This window comes from Epinephelus moara, chromosome 10 (genome assembly GCF_006386435.1).
Source record: "Epinephelus moara isolate mb chromosome 10, YSFRI_EMoa_1.0, whole genome shotgun sequence".
Taxonomy (NCBI): domain Eukaryota; kingdom Metazoa; phylum Chordata; class Actinopteri; order Perciformes; family Serranidae; genus Epinephelus; species Epinephelus moara.
Genome location: NC_065515.1, coordinates 27,567,732 through 27,581,880, shown reverse-complemented (window position 1 = coordinate 27,581,880; position 14,149 = coordinate 27,567,732). Strand labels below are relative to the sequence as shown.

Genomic DNA, 14,149 nt, shown 5'->3' with positions numbered 1-14,149 from the left:
ATAGCTGCTGGTTAATTTTTCCGTCCATCAACTAATCGTTACAGCCCTAAATAATATCAAGGCCAGCACTGCAGTGCAGATATGAAAGTGTTCATCATGTGTTAATCTTCCTACCTCCCGGGGCAGCTCTGAGAGGAAGTTCTCATCAGCAGCGAAGGTCCTCAGGCTGTGCAGGTAGCCGATAGTGGGAGGCAACGACTCCAACTCATTACAACTACAGTCCAACTCCTCCAATAGAGACAGACTGGGTGAAAAGAACAGAGACAGAAAAGAAGAGATGCAAAGAAAAATGACATAGAAATTACTCTGCGGGCTGCAAAATCTCTGCTGCAACCTTAGATTACTCAGACTTGCTTAAGTTTTAAGAGGATAAGGATGGTGCTACTTCTTATTTTTCCTATTGCCAACAAATCCTGTGAAAAGACTGAACCGAGAATGGATTCATCCCACGATCAAGTATTGTCTGTAGGTAAAGCTCGTTACGACTTAGTCGTCTGTGCAACAGAGCTAGTTGTCCAGAATTTATTAAAAACACATCAATGAGTTAAACGTTGCACAGGGTGACATGTTCCTTCATTACCATGAACACACACACACACACACACACACACACACACACACACACACACTGCAGTTTACATCTAGTTGGTTCCACAATACTGGAGCTTAAAATATTCACAAACAAATGCACTATTTCCTACTGTTAAAGTAACTTTTAAGCAGTGTTAGGAAATTACTGAGCGTTTTTAAAAAAAAAAAAAAAAATTATATTTTAAGAGTAACATCTTCAGCAGGAATAAATGGGCCTGAAGCTTAGTGCCACAGATGGAGTACTGAGACAAGGATTAACACAGTGTTGGTTTTGGCCTTTTTATGGGATTTGTTCACAATAAGAAAACTATTAAATAACACCAGCATTATTCTGTAACATGTAATAATAAGAAGGGAAATTTGTCTTTATAGCAGCAACTTAGAAGAAGAGTGTTGAGAGAAAGTAAAGATCGTCACATTGAAGAATCAGTCAAGAAATTAAGACTCAATAAACCAAATCAATCTTAATCTGGGATTACTATGTACTTGGTCTCATTTGCTGACCACACATCTTTTCTTCCCCACTTTATCCCCTTTGATGTCTGGAATTCTTCAACCTGGATCTCACCTTCTTCACTCAACCAAGATTCACAGTAACATCCACAGCAGGCCCTCTACAGGACACCCTGACCCCCCCTCGACTGCCATCATTGGCCTAGCAGCACGCTAACAGCAGGCTAATGCTAATGAGACAACACTTTTACATTAATGTACTGTCACTGTTAACATTGCATTAGTCTGCTATTATTATTCCCGATGGACCGGACCATCTGGGCCACCATACGGTCTGACAGGAGAGAGGGGAGGAGAGGAGTTTCACATCCTATATTAACATTTAAGGATGCCTTGTTTATTATTTTCTTCTCAGCATTCTTTGTATTCCTTCTTAAAAAAAAGTCTGCCTTTTCTCCTACAAAAATAGAGCTAGAGTTGAATGTGTCAAATACGACATCTTTAACAGCACTCCTAAGATTATTTGGCTGCCGTCTGCCGACCAGCTTCATAATCCTGCACTCGATGGAAGGTGCAAGGAACCACAGTTGCTCAGTGAGCAGTCACTAGGTCACTTTAAGACAGAGTTTCAAGGTTTAAACCTCCCTCGTGTAGCATAAATGCTTTTGTGTGTGGTTTTCACCAGGCAGCAAGAAACTTAAAGGAATACTTCACCCACAAAATGATAATTTGTACATGAATTACTCATCCCATGTTATGTTGACTGTGAAGAAAAAAATGTTTTTCTTGCATAATTCCACAATAAACAAAGAATCCGGAGAAAACAGAGAACACTCTTAATGAATTGAAGTATACAGTGGCTGCATTTAATAAAAGCGAAACCATAAAACATCTGTTTAAAAACTGTCACACAACTTGTGCAGTATAATCTCATCTCAGAAGTCTTATTTATCCAGTCATATGCTCAGTGCGCCCCAAACACATGCACTTTTGCTAAAACCGTACTATTTAAAACACTTCTGCATAAACAGTCTCACACACAGACAAGTAGTGCACCTGGGCAAGCGTGTGTGTTTGAGGTGTGCTGTCACTCACCCACGCCTGTTGCTTCCTGGCCACAAATGAGACTTGGATTATACTGTGCTACACAGGTTGTGTGAGAGTTTGTAAAATGCGGCCCCCTATGATTCCATTTATCAAGAATTCTCATCTTCGTTCACCGTTGGTAGTCTTCACAAGTTCAAGGTAACACAAGGTGAGTAACTGATACACAAATGATTATTTTGGGGGTGAAATATTCCGCTTGCACGCTTATTTTAAAGTTACCTCTGGTTAAGCTAAATGTTATGCTAAATGCTGTAGGGTGTACAACCATAAAGACAAGTACAGAAACACATCTACTGATTCAGCTCTGTGTATATGCAGTATACAGTATTTATCCTGTTGCACTGATGCAGCTGGAGGGAAATACAATGTAGTACTGGTTGAGGTACAGGCATAAATTCTGCAGATATAAACTCTAAACAATTTAGTAATATTAGCAAATAACTTATGTAGGAATATACAGAATTGTTCATAGGTAGAAACAGATGAGTAGAAATATGATCACATTCATTATTAGTAAGCAAGAGTTAAAAGCTAGAGGGGTAAGAAAAGGATCTTTTCAGGTTTTTTTGGTTTAATCAGAGGGGAAGCAATGGATCTACATTACTACTTATTGAGGCTAAAACCCGGGATTTGTTCAGGAAGACAAAATGTTTGCAGATCGTTCCAATACAAATATGTTGCAAAGAGTGGCATTTAAGTCTTGTATATGTCACTGAGTGTTAAATAGTCTTTTAAAAATGTAATCCATCACAGATTAACTGATTCACACAATACTTAGCAACACAAGTCACTATTCAAGTATTTCAAACAGCAGAAGCGAGCATGATCAATTTAATCAAAATCATACAGATTTAATTTATTATTTCTGTTACTGCAGGCCTTGTTTGGTTTGACTTTCTTCCAAAATCTATCAATCCTGGAGTTCTTATTTGCAGTCTGCGATGTGAGCAGAATTTTATGCTCATAAGCAATCTCTAAAGTATAAAGAGATTTAAAGAAAATCTCAATGACCATACTTCTGAGTTCAGAAATGTTTCAAAAATGTTTCTGCTTAATTCGACAAATGTTCATCTATTTTTCCAAAAGCAGCTAATCTGATTTCTGTGATTGAATCTGGACTGTGATGGATTAGATTGTAACCAAATTACTGTAATCATTTTACATGCAATCATTTCCATCTCAACCAAGCAGATCTGAGCAGAGCTGGTAAAGTACATTTCTGATTAACAATGTAGATTTTATTCAAATATTGAGTCCAAATTGTATAAAAGTTTGGGAGGCAAATGTGAAGAAAAAATAAAATGATCACTTAATGCCTTGAAACTGTATTAAAGTTTATGTTTGCATGTAATTTGCATAAATTTAAGATGTTTCTCACAGCCCCATGTGGTTGTGAGCTTTGTATCTGTAATGCAATTAAACATCTGTCTGTCTCTGAACGCACCCCTGGATCCAGTAGGCTAATTTTACTCACCCGTGCTTGGGCTTCGCACTAATGCCACAGCAACGCAGCAAACACAACACACAGAACCCCCCAATCATGAGCCAGCATTACAACACAGCAACTAACAGTAATATACAAGGAAAACAACAACCCACCAAAGATAAAACCTGCTGAGAAAATCTGACAAGAATACTGTTGAAGGTGTTTTCAAAATAAAAGTTTATGGCTTATTCATTTGTGTGTGTGTGTGTGTGTGTGTGTGTATGAGAGAGAGATTCTTACCTTCCAATGGTGCTAGGCAGTGAGGTCAGCTGGTTGTCATCTACCTTCAATGTTGTCAGCTTCTTCAGCATTCCTAAACAATACGCAAACACGCAGATATATTCACATTAACACACATAATCATGCAACTCAAATAAATATACACTCAGCTATGAAATGGCCCTTATTACAACCACATTAAAGCTGAGGTAGGCAGTTTTATTTTGGTGTCATTGGGCAAAATTCCCATAATAACCTTTCAACAAATTGTAATTCAAGTGGTCTGAGAGAAAATGAGACTTCTGCACCCTCCTTGGCTCTGTTTTCAGACTTTAGAAAATCCCATGACTTTGGCCAATCACAGATCCTTTCAGAGAGAGGCCGTTCCTATTGGCTGTGCATGAAAGCTGCTATTCCAGCATTAGCAACAACTGCTTACGCTGCAAAGCAACCCAAAAAAATGAAGACGGGCTTGTAAAAAGGGAGTCAAAAAGAGAGTCTGACAATAAACAAGATAGAAAAACGTGTCAATATTGGCAAAGCGTTTCAGCGATGAAGAAAAAACATTGCTAATAGTTTTCTACTTTCTACTAACCAGAGTCAAAGGCTCACAGTTTTGAATCTAAGTTCATGTTTATCAAACTAGCTAGAGCCTTGAATCAAAGTATGTCCTCCGCCACACTTGCCGCCACTACAGAATACTCTGGGAGGACCATCAGCCCGCCGTAAGCACTGAATTTAAGTTGCTAAAGCCGCCGGCCAAATGTCCATCCCCAGAGCTGCTGCCTGCCCTCCCCTGGCGAAGCAGTCCACAGCAGCGTAGAGCAAGGCAGAGGGAATGCGGGGTGTGGTAGCTCGCTAATTCTGGTTTTATCTGTGGTCTGATAAACAGAGAGACAGTTCTACAATGAAATACACTGTAAGATTAAATAAAGCAATGTATGGGAAACACTGGATTTTTGCCCTTTCCAGAAATCTGCATATCCCAGCTTTAACTGAAAGAAGTGAAATTAAAAATATAGAGTGGGTGCTATTCTATATTTTTCTTTAAGTGCTGATACAGCGTATTTCTCTTTATAATAAAGCTCCAGTGTTGTCCAAAAAGTACTAATCAGTGAGCCACACAGTTGCAGTGGGTGCCATGTTCTTTCATTGCCATGAACACTATAGTTTATTTTGAGTCAGTCCCACATACACCATCCTGCTGCCATAAATATTCCCAGCGCAACAAAATGCATATCAATTGGAGTCTAAAAATAGTCCCGAACACATGCAAAATGTGTTCCTGTTTGACTATCATTTGCTGAAAACTACAGAGTCCAGCTGTTTTAGTAAATTACTGAAAATGAAACTATTTATATGTGACCTGTTTTTTAAGATATTCATGACTCAGTGTGGCTTTTTATTTGTCTTTTCATCAGATTTGTTGCCAGTAAGAAAAATATAGAATGACACCATTATCGCTATTACACTTTTCAGTTATCTGTGCTACATCACTCTCACACAGCTAGAACCACTCTGTGATATGCCCAGTATAACTACAGTCCTCTGCTGCTGCCGACTGCACAGACCCATCGGGACCTTAACAGTTGGGAATCTGAATGTTTTGCCACATCTTCATGACCTTCAGTGTATGAGTGTCTTTGTGTGAGCATGTGTGTAGGTGTTTGTGTGTGTACCTATAGAGTCAGGGAGGTGCTGCAACATGTTGGAGGATAGCAGCAGGTCTTCTAAGGCCTCACAGCCTGAAATATCTGTGTCCAACGTCTCAATACGATTCTTAGCTAAGTCAAAGTACCGCAATTGACGAAGTTTTCCTATCGACTGCAGCAGGCAGGGCGAGAAGAGAAAGGAACAATCAAAAGACAAGAAAAGACAGATGAGCAAAAATCTGAACAACAGTGTCATTCAAATATTTCCAGAGTTGTTTTTTAACTGTATGAGCTGAAAGTGTTCTTACCCCTGGTACACACTGTAGAGAGTTGTTATCCAGCCACAGCTCTCTTAGGTTGTGGATCTGTTCCAACACCTCCGGCTAACATGCAAACAGAAGAATCCATATCAGCATATAATGATTTCATATGCATCCACAAATATGCAAATATGTGGCTATTTATATAAAACAACTGAATTATGCATCAACATCAAAGGACACCATCTCAGCACTAATGTTGTGAACATCTACAGATCCAACAAATAACTTTACTGCATCTTTCGACGAAGTGTTTGGCAATAATCAAGAAAATAAAAAAATGTTGGCAGAGTGGGTGAGACTGGCAATCTCTCCCTGCATGCTCTCTCTGTCTTGGCAAGAACCATGCAGCCAACTAACTCCTGTTATAGCCAACTTCCTGTCTGACCCCGATGTCATATCCTGTCAGCCTCCATCCAGAGCTCTCTTCCTTGCATCGTGTCACTGTGTCCCATTTCAGGGTCTATCTGAAGGATGGCAGCAGGCTGAACTTGCTGCAGCCTGCAGAGGATTGACCATATGCCGTATTGGGTCTTGAAATGTGAACTTAGAAGGCAGCGGCCCCATAAAATAGGACACAGCATCTGTGTTTCTGTTTGGATTCCTCCGTCTTTTAACAAATAAATATGGTTCAACTGGCTAGCCTCTACTAAGACATTAATATATGAGCTTCCTGTGATCACAAAGGAAATATACATTTGAACACTTAATTCATGCTGCATTTCAAAATACAATTAGTCTCACCATTTCAGTGAATTCATTGCTACCCAGATCCAACCTCTCCAACTGTGTCAGTCTATGGATGGACCTGAGAGAAGAACATACATTGATTAGCACTACCACATTGTGAAATATCTACATTTTATACTTTTATATACTAAAAAAAAGCACAGCCCATATATATACCTTCACATTTTAATACTTGTATTTGTATAAGTATATGTTTTATGTTTGAATTTTTCTCATTTGTTTTTTTTATAATAATTACTTTTACATATATTATTATTCTTTGTTGCAGTGGTTCCTAATTAGTCCAGCCATGGGGTCCAGATTTCTCCTTAGTCATTAGGTCAAGGTCGACACAGTTTAATACATTCAGCATCATACTTTGGCCATGTTGTCGAGCTATTTTGCTGTCTCTGTTAAGTTGCCGTCCATTTGTCACTCACTCTACAGCTGGAAAAAGCATTTCAAAATAAAAGCTCTGTGCCAGAAATTCACTGTACTTGAAAATAAATTGTGTATTTTACAAACTTCAATTGCAGTCCATTCAGAATGGACCCGTGACCCACTTGGAGACCACGACCCACCAGTTGGGAACCACTGATTTATTGCATATTAGCCTTCAAGTACTGCCTTGAAACTATGCCACCCTGCATTTCACTCATTAACAAATAAAACCTTTGAATTTTTGAATCAATACACAATTACATCTGATAATATTACTGTTGTACATTGTGGTGTATTTCTGCTTTCCTCGTTGGGTTTTTCTTTCCTGATTCATATGTAGCATATCAACATTTGTAAAGTAACGTAGTACATGAGCTGTTTTTCTCATCAGGAGGTGGAGGGAATGGTGGATGGCCTTATACCTGGGCAACACAGCTGCCAAGCTACAGATCACTGTTTGAGACCAACAAACAACAGCACCTTGAGTGTAGCACCAAACCTAAGTGGTTTTAGCTACACATTGTGTAATTTCCCAATGGAATTTCTGGCACATTGCAGCTTTTTCTTGCAGTGTTTGAGCCACCAAACTTGGGTATTTTTTACCGACCCATCATTACTTTTTCAGCAACTTTTGTACCACCAGAGGTGGATGTTTTAAACCAAAACATGATCTTTTCCTAACCAAAACCAAGTGGGTTTAGTGCCTAAACCTAAACACACCTTCGTCAAAGCACTGTTGAGATGAAAGTTTCAATTCTGCTGAAAAATACACAAATATAATGTATTCTTGGTTTGCAGAACTGTAAATTTATTCTGGCGTTAAGATTGTTATTGTGTTTCTGCTTTGCTTTAATTTAGAAGTAGCATCTAGAATGCTGCCGTGGATAATTTGCCTTTGATGATGCATGCAGTGTCCATAATTAGAGAAGTTTAGAAAGAATAACACAACTAATTTTGCATTCAGACAAATTTCTGTAAGCCCATGTTGACTTTAGTGTGTACACAAATGGGTCAGAATGCTGTTTTATATTTAGAATAAAGTGTCAAAGCAAAGACACAACAGTATCAAATGATCTACTAACTGCACAGAATGATTACTGAGAAAGTCTTTTGATAGAATGGTGGCATTTAGGATGTATGCTTATATGCTCAAAGATTAATATGTGTTGTAGCATCGTCCATAATGCTAGTAAAGAAAACAAAATTAGGGCAAATGTGGTATAGTTTCCTGGGGAGTGATGTTTACTAAAGCTGCATCTTTCCCCTTTTAATATTTACTATCATTTAATTTACATTTTGGAGACATGAATGTCTCTTTCTTTCTCAGGCTAGCTAGTTGGAGAGCAATGATGTGATTCCCCTGCAACTTTAAAAATTTTGAGAAAAAACCTTGGCTAATGATGCTCACATTTAGGAAGCAGGTCAACAACAAACACTGTATATCAACAGTTTAAGTGCAAGGGTGGCTGTGCAGTGGTAGTTGTACTTGTAAATTAGAAATTGCAGCCGAAGTATTATTGGCATTGTTGTTAATGCTTTTCATAATCTATTTTAATTTAAATCACTCTTACTCTACATCTTTGAAGATTATCTGCATAAGGTACAGTTGTTATGTTAAACAGGAAACATCTAAAACAGTTCAAAAACAACACATTACTGTTATAACAGGCTTCATTAGTATTCAAGACCACCTGCCAGGGATAAATATAGTTTTAGTCTGAACACCTGGGAAAGCAAATGTACACTCAGTAATATCATGAAGCATCTGTGTGTGAGTGTGCACATTTTGTGTCTTCCCTTCTTTTCTTTCTTTCTCACACACACTTATGGCGGTTTGTCTTACTTTGGCATGGTTTTCAGGTGGTTCTCTCTGAGCTCCAGGATCCGTAGTTTGGAGAGTCTGATAAACAAAAGGAACATAAATGAAAAATTAATTTGGTATATTAATTCAAATTTGAAAAAAAAAAAATGTAGAAAAAGACCCAGGCCAGAACCAGTTTCAAATGTGTTTTCTAATCAGTGTCACTCATGAGCTTCCTCATATTTCACAGGATTTCATTTGAAATTCATCATGAACTGACCAGTACAAGCTGCCCTCACCTACAATGACAGAATTAAACCTGCAGAACAACTTGTTGGAAATGGAGTTGTAATAAAGCAATAAACCAAAAATACAACACCATGACTTCACCTAAATGAAATGCCAAAAGTGTATTTATGGGTTAATTGATTGAATGGAACAGGATTAGACAGCCCATTCTCACTCTGAAGTTGTCAAATACCTCCGCTTTGTCAGTGATGTCTGCGTCAGTTTGATACGTGGCTGGGCAGTGTCAGTTTGTTATGCAGCTGGATGCAACCTTTCGTGGTGTTATGATATGCCCCTGGTCAGCCGAATGGCACCTGTCGCAGCGGTATGATATGCCGCTGGATGCCGTCAGGTTCAAACACCGGCAGTAATGACATAACATAAGGAGCTGGAAAGTCTCTAATGGTGGTAGATGGGTTCAACAAACCACAGGCTTTCACCTGGGAGCATGTGTTTGCTTCCTGTGAATGTCGAGCCAAATCATGATGTTTTTTATAAACCTAACCATGCACTTCTGTTGACATCCTGGCGTTACTTGCAGCATCGTGGGTTAAACAATGCATAATATGTAGATGTGAATGGCCACTGACAAAGCTGCCATATGTGATGACTTGGAATGAGAACACCTTGGAACAGCCATATATTTTTTGGGAGATGAAAACATGCCTCAAATATAAAAGATGCCCTAAAGATAAAATTCCATAAAAGGCCTAAGCCTCAGGGTTATCGTGCCTCATTACCAGCTTTTTAAATAATCAAAAAACATTTAAGTATGTGCAATACATAAAGCATAAAGGCTGACAAACCTTGCTTTGCCCACCACCCCCAGTCACAACCAGTGCACACTAACAATACACGCATCCCTTTACCTGCCAAAGTTAGCCGGCAGATACTCTAAGAAGGCATCGTTTAAGAAGAGCTGGGTCAGATTCAGGAGCTGCGTAAAACCATCTGGGAGTCTGGAACAGAGAGAAAGGGGGAGAGGCAGAAAGACCCAAATAAAATAACATATGGAAAAGAAGAGTAACAAAAAGAAAATGTGTGTCCTTGAAGAGCCACGGACATTGTTCCCATAACAACCCTGTAGAAACAGCTAACTGCTGTTAGTCCGCAGATGACTCATCTCCTGCACGTATGAACACACACGCACAAAGTAAAAGAAGCATCTCTGTCTGCAGTATACTGTGTGGTTGAGTCCAGTTGTGCTTCATGGACATTACGCCAACAGGAAAATAGCAATTACTGCCGTAACACCTGATGCTCTAATAGTAAACAACATCAGTTCTTTATTGTAGCAATTATATCTTCTAATGTCGAGCAATAGCTGAGCAAATAACATATATATGGTTGTATGGCAGTGTAGGGTCTGTGGATGCAGCCAACTGTTATAAAATATTTAGCGCCTCTGTGGTGCTATATATGTATGGATTGGAATACGTAAAAGCAGGGGAAAAAAAATCTTGAACAGTGTCGGTCTCTTTGGCAGAGAAAAATCTGCACAAACAGCTGAATACAGTACATACTGTAGCACATGCATCAAACAATCCATCACACACTGAGCTGAGTCCAGGTCCATTCAAACCGGTAGATAAATTTGGTGCTATCAACAAAATATGGAACACAGTTTTCTACCGTCAATAGATCCTGGTTCCAAAAGATACTATAAACGAGCCAATTTGAAAGTGTTTGAGAGATGTTTATTTTTAGGATGCCAGAGTCAGTGTTTTATCTCAGGTTGTTATCCAGAAGCAGATAAATGAGCCCCTGCATTTTTCAGTTTATTGTCTGTGCAGCTATGTGTCCACCTTGCAAAATGTGCTGGACATAAACTTTAATATTTCATGACCTCAAACCAGAGGTCTGAGTATTCCAACGGATTCAGCAGCTGTAATATGAGTAAGATGTGTGTGTTGGTGTCTTACTTGGTGATAGGGTTAACACTGGCCTCCACCACAGACAGGCCTTTACAGCATTTTATATTGTCTGGAAACTCCTGGATACCTGTAACAGAGCAAGACAGAGGGGAGAGGAAATGTGGTGGCATGTGTTATTTATTTTTGCTGAGTGAAATCCTATAAAGGCAGGGAATTATTATCTACAAGGGCCAAAATCTTCTATCACAGTACATGCAACTTTATATGACGATAACTTTGTATATCAAGATACAGTAACTGTTATGTGAATTCAGTTAACAAATAGTTTAAAGTAACCATGCCGTACTTCATCAGATATGATTATTTTCTTTCTTCATTTGGAACTTTAATAGACTTTACACCTGCAAAACTAAAATCTTTTAAAATAGAAATTTTGAGGTTACTGGGCACAATAATTTTTACAGGTTTCTATATTTACAACTTCACTCTCCTCCTCCATGTCTGCCCAGGTCACATAATCTAGCAGCTAGACTCAATCATGGATGTATAAAGAGAACTGGATACAGTGTTGGAGAAGGAGGCGGAGCCCCATTCATTACTATGAATGTTGCTCAGCAGTGGATGAAGAAAAAAGTTAAACTGCCGCCTTTAAAATTACTCCGATGATCGGCACTGCTTCCGCACTGTGTGGCCCATAGAGCAGGTGCACTAGAGACTGCAGCCAGCTGAGCCAACGACTTTCAGTTTCGCATCTTGCTGAACTAAAATGGGGATAATGTGATTTAATTGCTCTTCTAGACATTGCAAATGTTACTGGAGCAAATGAATCAAATTCTGTTTGGGAAATTAATTATTTCGCAGGGGGTGTGATGTCAAAAAATGTATCCACTGATTTCTTAAGCCATGCAAGTCTATGGGGAAAAAGTCTTTCTGGGCCCCAGGGCATCTCATGGTGGATGTAATTACATTGTTTGGCCACTCACTACGAAATTGGCTTCCAAACCTGCACACTCCCTGTAGGCTTGGATTCAATCACAAGAATGATGAGATTATGCAACAATCCAGCCCTGATTTTTGGTCCATTGTCGCACACTGTTCATATGCTTTTCTACAAAAAGTATGCAACAAAATTCGTACATATCCTACATTATCATGAGACAGTAATTTGTGTTTAATCCATGTATTTGGGAAGGCTGCGATCACAGGACTGAGGTGCTGATGCGAGTAAAAAATAAAGAAGGAAGTGGTCCCTTAAGGTGGTAGATTGGGGAGGTAGATGGGTCACAAAACACAGGACTTTCCCCTGGGACTTTTACCAAGAGACTGGTGTTTGGAAGTGTGTGAACTTTGACTGAATTTTGAGTCATATCTGCAAGTACTTCATCCCCATATTTCTTTTCCTAAACCTAACCACAGTAACTTTCCTTGCCTAAACCTAAAATCTGTAACTTTACGCTAAGTGCGCAACTTCACGTTAAGTACGTAATAACATTTGGGGGTGCTAATTTGTAGGATATCATACAAATCATTGTGTGTGCATTTTCGTAGGTCATCATATGAACTGTTCTATGAGGAGACTCTGCTTGGGTACATACAGTAGCCTGTCTTAAATAGCATCCGCGGTAGACACAGTATTGCTAAATTTCACATTGACATTTCTATGCGGCATGGTATATTCTGTCATATTACCCAACCCTTTTATCTACAGTGAGCTTTGCAAGTGTTTAGACAGAGTCACATTTTGCTAAAATACTTGAGAAGTGAAATTATTTTGATTATGAGGTTTTACTATTGGCTATTTGAGATCTGTGCTACCCTTGTTTCCTTACCTGCTCACCTCCACATACTTTACTGTATCTGGACAGACTATAACTCAAACTTAAGTTGAGAAGGTAAGTTTGCAGTAGACTTTTACTTTGCTGAGGTTTGCTTTGTTTTCAGGTTCGTTCAGGTTGGATTCGTCATCATGTTACAGAGAGGATTTTTACCGTTTTTACTGATGTCTAGCTCTTTGAGGTTAACCAAGCTGGCGATGGTGGTGGGCAGGTTGGACAGGTCGTTATCGGGCATGCTCAGCTTCTTCAAGGCCTGGCAGTTGAAGAGTTGCTATGGAAACACAGAGGGGAAACAATGGAATATTATAGTCTGTTGGCAAAATCACGCAGACCTTTAGTAGAAAGGTACAAAAGGACAGAGAGCGAGAACGTCAGCTGGAGGCATGCTCCACTTAATGTTGTGGAAAAGCAGTGCCATTTTAGCTGCCTTTTTTCAATGAATAATGCAGAATTAATCTCCTACATACGGTGGCCCCAAGGGACAAAACACACACTTGAGTGAAAGCAAAAACATTCAGGGAAATGTGCCCTTAATAGGAAAACACTGCAAATGCCAAAATACAAGAGTGAAAGCACATGCATAAAAAGGAAAGCGCTTAGAGTACAGAAAGGCTAAACTGGAAATGGCAAAACACAGAGAACAGAAAGACACACAGACATAAAGGGAAATAAAATGTTACAAATACTAAAATACATACAAAAGTCAGAAGCAAAAAAAACCCCGTCAAAGTCCACATCTATCTTTTTCAAGAGCTTTCAACTGTTTTAATGACAGATACGTCAAGCTCAAGAACAGGCTTTCATGCTCAGGAATAAAGTCCATCATCAAGAGCTAACAGTGAAATGTGCATGGATGTTTCGAAAACAGCAGTAAAAATTTAGTGTTAAATTAATCAAGAATCTTTATTCATTTTAAGTTAGAATTTCCACTGGCTCAGAAGCAACAACAATAAACTGTTTCACTAACTAACAAAGAACACTTCTTCCTCACGGTGGCCTTGTCAACAGAAAAGACTAGAGGCATCAGGCATTGATGACTACACAGTTCTTTCCTAAGATAAAATGAAACAAGATGAAACAGATTAATGCAATGATGAACTATTTATATTTAACAAAAATAAACAATTGTGTAACAGCAGTTGAAATAGTGTGAAATACGTCCACACAGCAGATTCTCTCTTTCGCTCCATGACGTATGACGGAGCTCGCGTAGAATAGATTTAAAGGGAAAGGATCGCCTCAGATATAGGTTGCATTTTCCGATACCCGATCCATCTGTTTTGATGATATCGGGGCCGATATTCAATCCAGATATCAGATTGGTGCATCCCTAATCTGCAGTCCATAAAACCT

The 14,149-nt window shown here is 39.0% G+C and overlaps 1 protein-coding gene across 1 annotated transcript in view; it reads right to left on the bottom strand.

Annotated features, from left to right (window-relative positions):
* Nucleotides 1-14,149, bottom strand: part of lrrc7 (leucine rich repeat containing 7) — a 97,359-nt gene that overhangs the window by 38,908 nt on the left and 44,302 nt on the right. Inside the window, exons 3-12 of the mRNA XM_050055949.1 lie at nucleotides 12,950-13,067; nucleotides 11,010-11,088; nucleotides 9,957-10,046; nucleotides 8,842-8,898; nucleotides 6,573-6,636; nucleotides 5,817-5,891; nucleotides 5,536-5,680; nucleotides 3,878-3,950; nucleotides 3,626-3,643; nucleotides 115-244 (exon numbers count right to left, since the gene is read on the bottom strand). Of these exons, the coding sequence (XP_049911906.1) occupies nucleotides 115-244; nucleotides 3,626-3,643; nucleotides 3,878-3,950; nucleotides 5,536-5,680; nucleotides 5,817-5,891; nucleotides 6,573-6,636; nucleotides 8,842-8,898; nucleotides 9,957-10,046; nucleotides 11,010-11,088; nucleotides 12,950-13,067 (849 nt within the window). The remainder of the gene's footprint in view (nucleotides 1-114; nucleotides 245-3,625; nucleotides 3,644-3,877; nucleotides 3,951-5,535; nucleotides 5,681-5,816; nucleotides 5,892-6,572; nucleotides 6,637-8,841; nucleotides 8,899-9,956; nucleotides 10,047-11,009; nucleotides 11,089-12,949; nucleotides 13,068-14,149) is intronic.